General features: G+C 40.7%; 1 protein-coding gene across 2 annotated transcripts in view; it reads right to left on the bottom strand.

The window, feature by feature from the left end:
• LOC115011959 (ras-related protein Rab-26-like) overlaps positions 1 to 6,730 on the bottom strand; it is a 44,428-nt gene extending 37,698 nt beyond the window's left edge. Inside the window, exons 1-2 of one of the 2 annotated variants that reach the window (XM_029437268.1) lie at positions 6,178 to 6,730; positions 4,326 to 4,436 (exon numbers count right to left, since the gene is read on the bottom strand). In XM_029437268.1, coding sequence (XP_029293128.1) covers positions 4,326 to 4,436; positions 6,178 to 6,363 — 297 coding nt within the window. In that variant the 5' untranslated portion in view covers positions 6,364 to 6,730. The remainder of the gene's footprint in view (positions 1 to 4,325; positions 4,437 to 6,177) is intronic. The other variant, XM_029437267.1, reaches the window with a different exon arrangement.
• Between the last annotated feature and the right edge of the window lie 7,073 nt (positions 6,731 to 13,803).

Genomic DNA, 13,803 nt, shown 5'->3' with positions numbered 1-13,803 from the left:
ATTGATGTGGATTTGGTTAAACCCAAGTCTGGAGGAGTTCAGCACCAAGGACAGTTGCAGCCCATAGACTGTAGTTCTTACCCATGAGTTTTTACAGAACCGGTAGTGCATTACCCCAAAACCCTAATAACAACAACAACAACGTGTAATATACATGCAGTTCACATTAAAGGGTAAGTCTAGTTCTATATTCTCATTTTGTCAACAAATCCCCCCAAAAAAGATCAAACCAACAATGAATTAAAAGAAAATGCATAAAAGGAATTCACTACCGTGTTTGTTTTCTTTAGTTGTTCTTGTGTAGCATGTATGGACTGCAACTGCATTTTGTTGTGCAACCCTGTGTTGCAGAATGACAAATCAACCGTGAATCCTTGAATAGATCCTACTAAGAAGACTTCTCTATGTAGCCACAGCCGGATATAGCTTCATTCTCTGTGCCATAGAGCTCCTTTGAAACTATTTTTTCACGCACACGCACACGCACACGCACACGTTTGTGCCTTTGTACCACAGATAGGGTGGGTGGGGAAGTTGCAAAGTATTAAGTGAATGACTAATACTTTGTTGTTTTTAGTCTTTTCATGGGATTTGTTGATTGCAGGAAAAACATTGAATCACACAATGCGTCCTAATAATGATTATAGACCCACCAAAGCATGTCAAATTACAGCAAAAAAACAGCATTACGATTCCATCATCCTGTCAGACTAATGTGAAAACGAATGGATCTAAAATGACAGTAACTACTTGGTCTGCATTATTCAAAGTGGAAAGCTTTCACTTCACTTGTTTCGATAGCTTTATACAGATCAATGTCTAATTCAATTCTAAATGATATAGCCCGTCATATTTTAATAAGTGTAACTTCCCTAATGTCTAATTAACCACTAAACTAAATTCAAAAACTAAGCCAAAGAAAATAAAATCTCCGTCTTTTTATCTGTGGTCAAGGCCCTGTCACACATATCCATATGACAGAAACTTATGCCGGCGCATACGAAAATTTGTCAGAGTCCAAATACGTCCAACTTTTCATCGGATCGGAAAAGTGAACATATACAGATACGCATGTCTAACCTATTGATAGCGCATCACTTACTAATACAAAATTTATGCCCAACGAATGCATAAGATATACAAAAATATGGCGTATACAAAATATTGGCAACACGCTGGTGTACGTTGATATAAGGTAAGGTACAAGTAGTATTCGTTAAGAGCTCACTGTGTTACGCTGGGGTGCGTTGGTGAACGCTGATGTTTTGAGCATGTTCAAAATTACCGGACGTACCCAACGTGTGCTTCATAAGATATGCAGACGTGACGTTAGACATACGTGAATACGGAATACGTACGTGAATACTTACCTACGTAAATACCTACGTGAATACCTACGTGACTACGTTAGAGGTACGTTAGATATAGGCTACGTCGGCTGACGGTGAATCCTACTGCCAATCTATTGATAACGAGTGGATACCCTATTCCCATAGTGATAAGCTATCAATGTTTGACATACGTATAATAATTAGTTATGCATTTGTTATGTATACGTCAGCTACAACACCGCTGTGGAAAAGTTGGACATATTTTGACTGACACATTTTGAGCAAATTTTCATATACGGTGGCATGTTTCTGCCATACGGAACTGTGTATGTCTGGCGTGTTCGGCGTATCGTCTGCGTCCTGCAAACGATCACAACTTACTCTTAATTTATATCAACCTATTGCCGATATTTCGTATGCGCGGGCATACGTTTCTGTCATACGGATATGTGCGACAGGTTCCTTAAAGAAATGAATCTGTTGATCGGTGCTCTGCAGAGACGGACCTTGATGTAAAGACAAGTGGAGACCAGTAGGTAATTGCTGGTTACACTGTAAAGTCCTGCAGAGCTACCGATTCATTTCATAGCAACTAAAGTTGTCCTCCACTGACATGCAGAGCCTACAAGTGACATCAGGGGATTAGATGTGATACAGTGCAGCAAGTGATAGAGAAACTAGAAAAGAAAATGTCTGCAGGACATTCAAGTCATAAAACATTGAGTCCTTTACACCCACATGATGGCGTCCACATTCTGCTTATGCCCTCCTGATTGAAGCAAAAGAAGAAGAAAATCACAAGCACTCTTGCTCTCACAAGCCAAAAACTTCAGGAGGCGAACAAATCAAGCACACAGACGAGCTCTGCCCTCCGGTCAATCCCAGTCACCTTGCCCGTCGGTTAGCACCTCCATTACCATGGCAACTGATGACCTTCACATGCTGCATTGTAGTTTGCAAGTGTGCTGTATATTTGGTTTTCTTTGCTTTAAAAGAAGGTCTTATAAAGATTTATAAACAGATTTGAGTGTGCAGATGCTCTTTTTCAAGTCTGGCTCTCTCTGGCATAATTTGCTTTGAGCAAAAACCTGAACGTGACGACTTTTACCAATTTAAAATCAGGCATTTCTTTGTTATTGAGCAGTTTTCTAAGACAAATATAAAAAGGTTGTACTGCTGTAAAGATTGACCTAAACTAAAAAAGGTTTACAGGTGCAGGTTCCAATCCTTGACATATGCAGCAGAGTGAGATTTATTAGGATGATAAGACCCCACACTCGCTGGTAAGTGATATAAACTGCAGCATAAGCAAAGCTTCTCTTTTTCTTTCACTAGCGAGCTATAGGAGGTGAAATCACATCCAATTAACCTGATTAGGTCTATATGTCATTGCCATAAAGAGTCTGTTCTTTTTCCTATTAGTGTTTAGCAGTAATTATAAATCCCAATGAGCTTGAGAAACCGACAACAAGGTGAGATCAACACAGAATTAATATCATTAGGTCTTGTTTTTCACTCAGTCTATGCATTTACGGACCTTTAAAATACCTCAATAGTGACATTTCATAGTGAAATGCTATTTGTGTGGAGTTATATTCCTTATTCTGACTCCATGTACTTTAAGCCCAACAAGGCACCAGTGCAACGCTGTAATCCTGAGAACATGCTGAGGCTTAAGCGAGATGAGACCACAATAAACAAGGAGGGGGAAGAAAACACAGCATCTCGCTGAAGCTTTGAAGTGGGAACTGGATCAAATCCCCATACGAAGCAAATTGCCCATCTTTCCCACCAACTAAAAAAGGAATCAAAACTGTCTTTTGCTAAAAATAACAATGATGACAACAATCCCTGTGTATCCTCCGTGGGAAGACAAACACAGTGGACCTCCATGTTTTCCTCCTTAAAGTAACTCAGCTTCTCAAACATTATGTTTAGATCATTTGTGCACACTTAACATGTAGGCATTCATGACCGTTGTTAAGTCTTCTAAGAGTGTGCTTGTGAAAATCGTGAATATATGTAAAAAATAAAGACTCTACAGTTTGACTGGGGAAGGATCCCCGTGAGTGGAGGAGGTCTATTCCTATTGTACTGGAAAACTAAACCATTCAACAAGAAACCATGCAGAACAGAACGGGATGATAATGACATTATTCATGTTACACAGCTCTGTGCCGCACTGCAATTAAATAATAAGTCAATATGACAAAAGAGCAGACTAAGCACACAACCTTATGAGTTTTGTACTTCTTCCTCCATTTGTAGTAAATGCAGCAGACAGATGTAGCTGATGAAGGCCTCTGTTTTGCTTAGATAGGCCTAAATGTACATCGGGACCACAGACAGTGTTATAAGAGATGTTACATAAGTAAATAAATCAACCGCTCATCCACCCACAAAGTCATCCAACCCACTCACACGGCTATACAATGGTTGGTTACTTTAAAACACACATCATGTTGCACTTGATGGCTTTGGAACTTTAAATAACATTTAACACCATAGGTGAAGTAGATGGGCTAAGATATTACACGACATATCTGATAAGACAGATAATACATCCATTAACTACAATGTAAATGTGTCAGCATAGCTGACATGACACTGTGCATGAGGTCATCGTAGAGCCGGATGGGGGCAGCGGTCTCTTTGTTTCTGCTCTGGGTCTGAGTGTCGCTCTGAGCGGTCTCCTGTCTCTGTGTGTTGGACACCTGAGTGTGATCATTAGAAAAGATGGACATGCTCTTTCTTGGCTGCCCATGTGGGAACACGAAACTGGCACACGAGAGACAGTTATCAACGAGGGAGACTAAAAAACTAAAGCATGTCAAACTAATTTAAGAAATCAATATCTTATCTTGTGAGACTTTTAACACAAGATATACTCATAGCTCCCGGGGCATATAAAGACACTGAATTAAAATAAAACATTAGAACATATGGCCCCATTTTACTAAACCGTTTGCATGCATGTGGGGGATTAAAACTCACCCTAAAGTCAATGCCCACAGTGGAGATGAAGCTGCCAGCCAGGAAAGCTCCGTCTTTAAAGCGAACCAGTAGACATGTTTTCCCCACACCAGAGTCTCCAACCAGCATCACCTGCACAGGAATACAAGAGGGAAAACTCAGACAACAGGAATGACTGGGGGGCTTATTAACTAGGAAGCACAAAAACAAATGTACAACCTGAGGAATGAGGGATACAACTTCAGACTGCCTGGTCGATAAATGTAAAATCAGGCAAAACTTAAATAACAAGCAAAGAAAAAACACATGTAAGAACATGAACAGCAGGGAGCTGTTGCTCATATGTTTAATTTTATATCAGAAAAAAACAGGACATTTGAATCATTCAGCTAAATTAGTCCTGGTATTTTGGTACGTGGCCAGTGACGAGGGTGTATGTAAATGTATGTGTGTGTGTGTGTGTGTGTGTGTGTGTGTGTGTGTGTGTGTGTGCGGCAGCTCATTATGGCCACCAGTGGATGTCCTTTCTGTAAGTGGGTAAATGTATACAACCATTTAAAATGCATACGTGCACGTACGTGCGCACATACAAAACAGACTTGGGCTTTGTTCCTTCTATTTTTATTCCACTCTGTGATGAAGTTAAAGGTTTGATGTGATTACTGTTATCAGGTTAGCTGAGGGACTGTGATGCCCTAGACCCTGGAAATCAAAAAGCGCCTCTTGGGTGCACAGAGGAAGCAGAGAGGAGAGGAAAAGACAGAGGAAGAATAATTAAGGGATGTAACCGGGTCAAATACAAAGTGTGGAGAAGGGTAATATGTATACTTCATATTTTTTCATTTTAATCTCCATCTGTTTCTCTACTTTTCTCTCATGCCCTATAGATTAATCTCTGCACAACTCCACTTGTAATGAGGTACTCTAAAAAGCTACAGGTGGGATCTTTTTGATCCAACCTTGCAACATCGAATTCCACATTATATCTAGATATGATTTGTTGAGAATATTATTGGATTTCAGCCAGAATATGTTGGTGCTACTTGTCAGATCACGTAACTAAATTAAGTTACAGTGGGTATGTGGCTCTACATCACGCTTCAGCCCAGATTTACACTGGAGAAAGTGGCTTATCCTGCAATTGTTATTTATTGGCTGCAAGGATGTTGTGTACTGTGGAAATCGTATACCCCACTCCCAACACACAACAGTAGCTACATAATAGTTACTGTACAAAGAGGCTTGGAAGGAACAATCAATCCAATTGTTCTGCAAAAAGAGCAACACAGACACATCATGCACTCACATCAAACAATTACTTCAAAAACACGGAGTAGGTGGCACAGGTCCCTTGAAGCTATATTGGGAGTACACGCTGAGAATCTGTGGGTGTGAATCTGCGTTTGTGTTGTGGTGCCGCGCATTATGCTGAGGTAAAACACACAGATCGCTCACTGTAAATGCAAAGCCGGTAGGTGCTGCAGACAGAGATAAACATGCATTCAACCAGTTGGACAATGATTTGTTTGTTGGCTGTTGCGCGCGGTGTGCACCCTTTTCAGGTTATCGATCGTCTATTGACACAACTGGAATCAGGAGCTCGCTGCTGTTTAATGAATAAAAAGTGGTTGTAAAACGAGAGACAATGATAGCTAAACAGGAAAGCGACACTGGTAAAGAGTAAAGTAGACCACAAACACACTAACTATGTGCATTATTTTCATCTCTACGCCCAAAAGTGTCCATATGACAATTTACTGTGTATAGTTTGTGACCTCTATGGCCTTGTTCTGTATATTTAATCTAAAAACCCCTTTTATGAGTTGCAGTTTGTCATCATGCATTTTCTAAACAACAACAGCTGGAATCCTACCTTGAAAGCGATGTCATAGAACTCGCTGCTGTTGCTGATGGATGGTCTACTGGGATGGACCACGCCGTTCATCTGAACAATGCCCGGGCTGCTCCTCGCAGCTTTCCCGGCCCCTTTCCCGGCGGGGCTCCCCGCAGACGGGCTGCTGGTCGCGGCTTTACCTTTAGCAGCCTTCTTGCGAGACATTTCTCTAAATTATCAAAACTAATATTTATGAATCTTAGTCAAAGCAAATGCAACAAATCTTCCCAGGACTTAAAAGTTGCTGCAGCGAAGAATTTGCAGATTGCAATTAGCAGATATGTTTTTCACCTGCGCGTTGAACGCATGTTTCTCGACACCTCCCAAGTAGGAGGGAAATTGTCCTGAAATGCAAAAAACGCTCTCGCTTGTGTTGTTCAGCCGCTTCCTGCTGCAGACAGCGTGCTCTTCTCAGGACAACAGATCAGCACTGCGCGTTGTAGATGTGATGGAGCAGAAAACTCCACCTTGAGCGCACAACAATCAGGTCACAGGGGCTCTGCACTTTGCATTGCGTAAAGCTCGAAAGCGCCTGTTTGGAAAAGCCTAATTCCTCCATCTTCACATTATAAAATCACTGTAGTCCTCAAAGACGAATATTTTGGGTCTATTGTAGAGACTGCGGTAACTTTCACCACGTGACTTAACGTTATCTGTTGACAAGGTAAATATGACCTGTATAAGAGGACTACCACTGATGATTATTATGATGACAAACAGCTGCATTTAAATCATTATGTGATACTATTGAGAGTCAGAGATAGATTTTTTTTCCCTCCATATTTAGAAAATATATATTTATGTATATTTTCTTGCAATTATCAGGTTTATGATAATACAACCAGTGTGTTTTATAAAGCTGCAAAATAAGGTGCATATGTTGTATAATAGTATGTTAGAGGCTATGTCAATGTATTATTATGATGATGACATGTATTTGCTATTTTTGCGCATAGTCAAGTTAACACAACCTTTTTACTTCCTCCAATTCATTAATGGCTTTCAAATCTTAGATTATATTAAGCATGTATGAGGTGCAGCTGGGGGCAGGACTAATAATAAGAAAGTAAACTTTCAATAATAATTTATTAATTTAATGAGAGCCGCGCTGCTCACTTAGTAATTAAATGAGAACTAATAGGAATGTTCCATATAGATGGAGTTGGTTTATGTAAGCCATCAAAGAAAAATAGCGGAAATTTGAAACAACTAGCAGCCACCTGTGGAACGTGCTGGAGATGTGATTTAATTTACGCACCACAAGAGGGCGATATAAGAATATAAGATAGAAAATCACAGATAGAACAGGCTACAAAAGGCAGAGTAAAGTTCAAGTTAGTCTCAGTGTCGAGGATCTTTTCTACCTGACATAAAAAAAAAACCGGATTATTATAAAAATCATAAGGGCTAAATCAGCAACATGCCCACATTTAAGTATCTATTTTAAACATAAACTATATCTAGTGTAGGCTAGCTGTAGTCCTGAATAAAACAACATATTTCACATCATGTACATAGTTATATGAGATGCATATCACACACATTTAATTGATTTGATATACATTTACAATCGCGTTTTTCATGGTAGGCCTCTGTATGAGCAACCGTTGAGCTCACTCTGGCCTCCACCAACAAGCTGGTTTGATCAGTGCAGAGCAGTCAAAAAGATGTTCACTGGCCTCTCTGTGACTCTAACAAACACCCGCTATAATTCACAACATCATCTAAACGTCTCACTACAACATGGAGGATGCCACTCTCTAGCGGGGTCAAAATATTGTTTGCATTTGCAACAAAGAACAGCTCCATATTCTGGCTAGACCCTGATCCTCTGTGGCCAGTAATGAGATGCTGTTGTTTCCCCTCCTCTGTAATGTATTTCTTATGAAATAAGAAAATTGTGATACATTTGCCTTTCTGATCAAGTGCCAGGCTGTCGGGGCTCATTAGAATATGCTCATCATAGCCCAGGGACCCTGTTTGCTCCACACAACAGGAGACTGAAGTGAGCTTGCATTACCTCTGACCTTTACAATGTGCTGCAGGAATAATTCCAGACTCTAGGGGGGAGCTTCATTTAATATATACAAATTAAACAAATTGAAAGCTAATCCAGAAAGAAAACAGCAGAGCAATAAACAGCTTGTCAGTCATGTTTAAGGCAGTTTTGGTGCAGTGGATAATATTTGACAGAATGTTACTTCTTACTGGATCTGATGAGCGGTTAACATTCACTGTTGTAAACTTTTGAAGTAAAACATTTGTTTTAGATTAATCTAACATCAAAGTGCCAAGCATGTGCTATTCCTCTTTTATTTCTCCAACTGCCAAACATTGTAGTTTGCACAGCAAGCAGGAAGAAATTATTCTATAGACATTTTGGGTACATTACTTATTTGACCCCAGAGCTCTCAAGTTCAGAGTTTCCTCGCACTTCTGGTTGTAAACACACAGACAGCTGTAGACTCTGGTTTCTCTCCCTAAATCTGCTATCTGTCAGCATTTTTCCACACTCCACCCAACTCAGTGCAGAGTATGGAGTGAAGTGTCATTGGTTTGAGGGAATACAAACCCCCAAATCCACTAACCCCCCTTGTGCAACTCCCCTCAACAGCTGAGATTCGTTCTACCCCTGAAGCAGCTGTCTGCTGTGGCAACAGCTGGCCATTTTGGAGGGAAGAGGGGACGTGGATAGAGGGAGCCGTTGGAATCCGTCGCTGGTTTCAGAAAGAAATTAACAGCCTTGTCAAGATGAGTTAAATATGGCTGATGCATGTACTATACATTGCGAGGCTATAATGTGTACTTGTGTACCATATGCTCTCGTGTGTGTCTGTGCCAACAAGCATATATGGCAGCACTAGCACATAAAACGGTCTGTGAATACAAACTGTGGAAGCTGTTGAGAGAAATTTAATCACGCAAATGTACTTCTTCTTCGCTAAAGCTCACGAGGTGGTGATCAAATCATTATGTTTTCCGGTGTCATGCACTGTAAATTGACAGTGTGGTTCAGCTGCGAAGAATGCATCAAATGAAATCATTGTGAACATGTTGAACACGCTCATTAGGAGCACATTACAGCACTCTTTCCTGGGTGCAAAGCACTTCCTCAGGTGCTTGAAAAAACATTGTGACTGGGAACATGGCCGTAAGTGTGTGCCTAATGCTGTGAGGTCATAACACCCTCAGGGTCACGTCAATCTGCAGGCGTACCCAAAGGACAGGCATTTGTCAGTTTACCCAAGGTCAGGTGACCCGAATGTGGGCTGTGTGGCGTGCAGCAGCCTGGCCAGTCGCTCAACCAAAGTCACAGCAACTGTTGATCTGTTGGCCGCTCTCTCTCTCAGCTGCCTGCGGCCGAGTGCTGTGAGGAGGGGCAGGAGGCATCCTGCCAGCCGGCATCCCTGTTTGTCATGCCTTGGCGAGAGGGAGAAACCATCAGTGGACTGGTACTGCCTGGCACGTATTCGCTCCCCGCGGCATCTTAAATGAGAGAAACAGAGAAAGAGAGTGTGTGTGTGTGATGGAGGGGAAAATGGGTGGTATGCGTGCTGCTTGTACAGTGCGTGCTGATAAGAAATCCTGGAGAGTATATCTTGACAATATAACTGGCAATGTGTTTATCTTGACCTAAAATACTTATCCTTTGCGGGAGGCCATTATTCAATTGGAGGTATCCATAACTTCCACTTTAATTCCATAATCCTGAATATGAAAAACCCTTCTTTTAACGGCGTGACAATTATCACATATTAATCAAAAATAATAAGCACTTTAAGTCTGTAATGAGTAAATTAGGAAAACATTATTACATGTAGATTATGCAAAACAAAAAGTCAGAATAAACATCATTGGGTCATTTATGACATTATGAATGGTGTTTATTGCAGTACAGTTTGTTTCCCAATCTTTTTTCTTACAGTATGACCCCTTAAAACGTTGCTAAATGATATATTTTTTCCAAATAAATGACAATGTGAAAACAATGAAAGGGGTTAGCAGTTATACCACTTAAGTTCTGAATAGATACAATTATTCTATATTTCATAAGAACAAAGTAACAATGAGAAAAAAGACTGTGGCAGAACTACATTTTTTCTTCTTTCCGTTCCTGTTAAACATCTCTCGACCTCTCAGATTTAATTTATGACCCATTGGAGACGTCCCAAATCTGAGATTGGGCACCACAGCTGCAATACATCAAAAATGTAACACAGTCAGTCACTAAATTGTGTGGATGAATTAGATTAGAGAACACAACGTTTTTGTTTATTTAAATGCAGTTTCATTGCTGCTGCTGCTGCTGCTGCTGCTGCTGCTGTGTACCTACTCAAACTTGGGTTTGAATTGTTATTTGATATAATGATTTGTTAACTTTTCCCTGCTTCTAAATTTCCATCAAAGTCATTTTTTGTAATGTCCTCGCTGTACTGTATGCAAACTCTCGATACCTTTACTGTAACTAACACAAGTACAACGAAAACAATGTGTTCTGGTGGCTTGAAATGAACTTGGCATGATCATTTCACCCAATCTTGCCATATTTCTTATGTGCTAAACCAATGAAGCCAAGCCCCGACTTAAAATCTGTCATCATACAATTTTTTTAAATTCTATTTCCTCTACGTTGTAAAAAAGGTGACACTGTTAATTATTACCTTTCCAAAGACGTCATCACAGCATCTCAGTGTCACACTTGCAATTTCCACCTCTGTTTTAACACTGTTTTCTCAGTCACTACTTTTTTCTTTTTCCATTTTTAATTTCACTGTAGCCCAGCAGGGGGTCTCTGTATTAGTAAGGCCTCAGAGAGCCGTAGCGGGGTTTAATCTGAAGTGTTGAAAATAATACGTGCCCAAACCTCCCCGGGCCCTTTAAAAGATCCAGACATAAGAGTCTGAGCCAGGGTACCAAGATGGAAAAACTCTACGAGGGTAATAATCACTACCAGGGGCCCAATTTCCCCCAATATCTGCTCCTTATTTCAGTCCCCTTATTTATTTGGATATAGGCCCTTTAAGTTAAATTTAATATGAATCTGCTCTGCATTTCTACGGATTGATTTAAGGTGCAAGACACTTTTGTTTCCACTGCAAGATGCCAGTCTGTCATTTAAAGAAAAAAAAAACATACTGGGTGCATTTGCAAGTGATGGGTGTGTTATCCAAGGCATAACCATAAATCCTCGCTAATCCAGGGTGCTTCCTGCAAGCGTGAGTGTCACCGTAGTCTGTTCCTGTGGCGATCAGATTTATGACCTTGCACATGCTGTTGCTGTCAAACAGGAAGCATTTGACGTTAAGTGCACTGATACACCAGAAGATGCAGAGTAAGCACAGGAGAGATTTCACACACTGACCATGAGATTCAATGGCCTAACCATTAAGTTGGAGCAAAAGTAAAAGAGTGTTAAGCAGAGAAAAAGCAGAGATTCAAAACAAGGCGTGCCCAAATTGCCTACTGCCATTTCAATCCTCTCTCTGCTCTTAGATGCAGAACAGATTGACTTTTAAGTGGCCGTCATTTTTCACAGTTTAAAGGAGGCCAGAATAAGACATGACTCACTGTCCATTTTCTTTCTCATGCTGCAGGACCAGAGGTGGGCACTACATGTCTGAGCTCAGCTGGAACCACGTCAATAAAAGGCGATGACACACGCATATACACACATAAACACACACACACACACACACACACACATTACATACAAGCTGTGGCAGAGAGTGGGCACATAAGCACCAACTGGAGAGAGCCATGGTGAGCGGGAAAAGGTGTGAGCAGGAAAAGTGGTGTGTGTGGGTGAGTGTGAATATGCGAGAGTGTGCGTGTGTATTTGTAGAGTTTTTGCAGTTGTGACAGCTGGGATGAAGGAGTGGAGGCGGCGTGTGTGATTGGAGGAGGTGCCAACAGAGCAAGTGTCTCTTTATTTTCATCACACACAAGTGTGTCTGTGTGTGGATGTATGTTCATGAACACCATGTACATCTGTGTTTGTGCCCGTTAATTAAGTCTGTATGTACAGAACTGTCTGATCTTGTTTGTTTGAAGCCGCCATCCAATCTATGTAGTATGTAAATTAGCCTTGTGTTTACATGATACATCCATGTTTTGTTGTACTGTTTGTGCAGTTAAAGTGTCAATGCACCCAAATCACATAAAACAAATCTCACTATGCGTTGTAGTTTTGTTTTCATTTGTAATACACAAATGTCGATATTGGACAGTTCTGCAAAATGCCAGATTACGTCCAATGCTGACATAAAAAAAAGAAATGCAATATCTGTGCATGTATGGCTAAAGTTATGAGGAAAGATTACGCTTACAACATATAAAATATCACTGAGATATGATTAACAAAAAAAGGAAAGAAACTTATTTATGCATTCTGCATTATTATGTTATGTTTAGGTAATATCATGGTTGTGGTTAGTTAGGTCTTAAACATTAAAGGTTCAATGTGTAAAATAAGCCAGAATTTAAACTTAAAACATTAAAATTATTAACTAATATTCTTCTATGTGTTGTGTTGTAGAGATATCTACAGATATTAGCATGCTAACAGACTAGCTCCGCTTCCTCCAGTCTTGTAATACCACTTGTTTCTCTAGAGGTGATAGTGAGTCGCTGTAGCTCCAGTCTGCCCTCAGACCAGAGGGAAAAGAAGTACAGCTGTCTGACTCGCTTGTAAATATTACAGCCATGATTCATGTCTGTTTTATAATTTGTTTATTGGATTACATTCAAAGTGGCAGAAAGGATAAAACCACCCGCTCCACCTCGCTTCGTCCTCACAGCTGCCAGGAGGCTGTTTCGTCAAGCATACTGTATAGCTGTCGGCAGCCCCGGGAAACAACGTAGCTTCAGGTATCAGTTAGATCTACAAACTCCCTGTTGGTGTGACTGCTTGCGGTGGGACTTGTTCTGGCTGAGCTCAAGTCTCTTTGGCCGCTGACTGAAGCTCCGTCTGCCGACCTCTCTCCTCCCCGGCGTGCTGCTCTCCTATCTGCGCCGCCAGCGGGAAGATGAGACAAATATGCGGGTCGTTTTCTATTTTCTGCCACTATGGATTTAGTCCAATAAACAAACTAACATAACATTAGGACTACAGCCCCCGGGTTACATTAACCCCATTAGCCCCAGTAAACACAGTTGGATGAGCCCCACGTGAAGATTATAAGACAGCTGTGTTTTTGGACCAGCTCTCAGCGTTTCAGCAGTTTAGTTGAATTTTGATATTCTTGCCCGCTGACTGACTGACTGACAGGCATAACCCAGGAGTAAATGCAATACACAATATAAGGAATACATTAGAATACAATAAATAAACTGCCACACTACTACAACTAAAATATGAACATTAGAGATTGTATGGAACCAGGGGGCAATGTCTTTTATTAAAAGTATTTCTGCCCACCGAAAGGTCTGTGAATTTTTCCAGGGTAAGCGGGACTGAAAGATTAATTTTAAAGTTAAAACAATAATTATTTTCAATGCTTTGAGCAACACAACACAATTCAATTGAATCAGGGTGGTGGCAGAAATCTCAGGAGGTAAAACTTCAAATATACATGGCCCGATGCCGATGTAAAATGTCTTCTTGCA

This window comes from Cottoperca gobio, chromosome 8 (genome assembly GCF_900634415.1).
Source record: "Cottoperca gobio chromosome 8, fCotGob3.1, whole genome shotgun sequence".
In the NCBI taxonomy this organism is placed as follows: Eukaryota; Metazoa; Chordata; class Actinopteri; order Perciformes; family Bovichtidae; genus Cottoperca; species Cottoperca gobio.
This window is presented reverse-complemented; position numbering and strand designations above follow the sequence as displayed.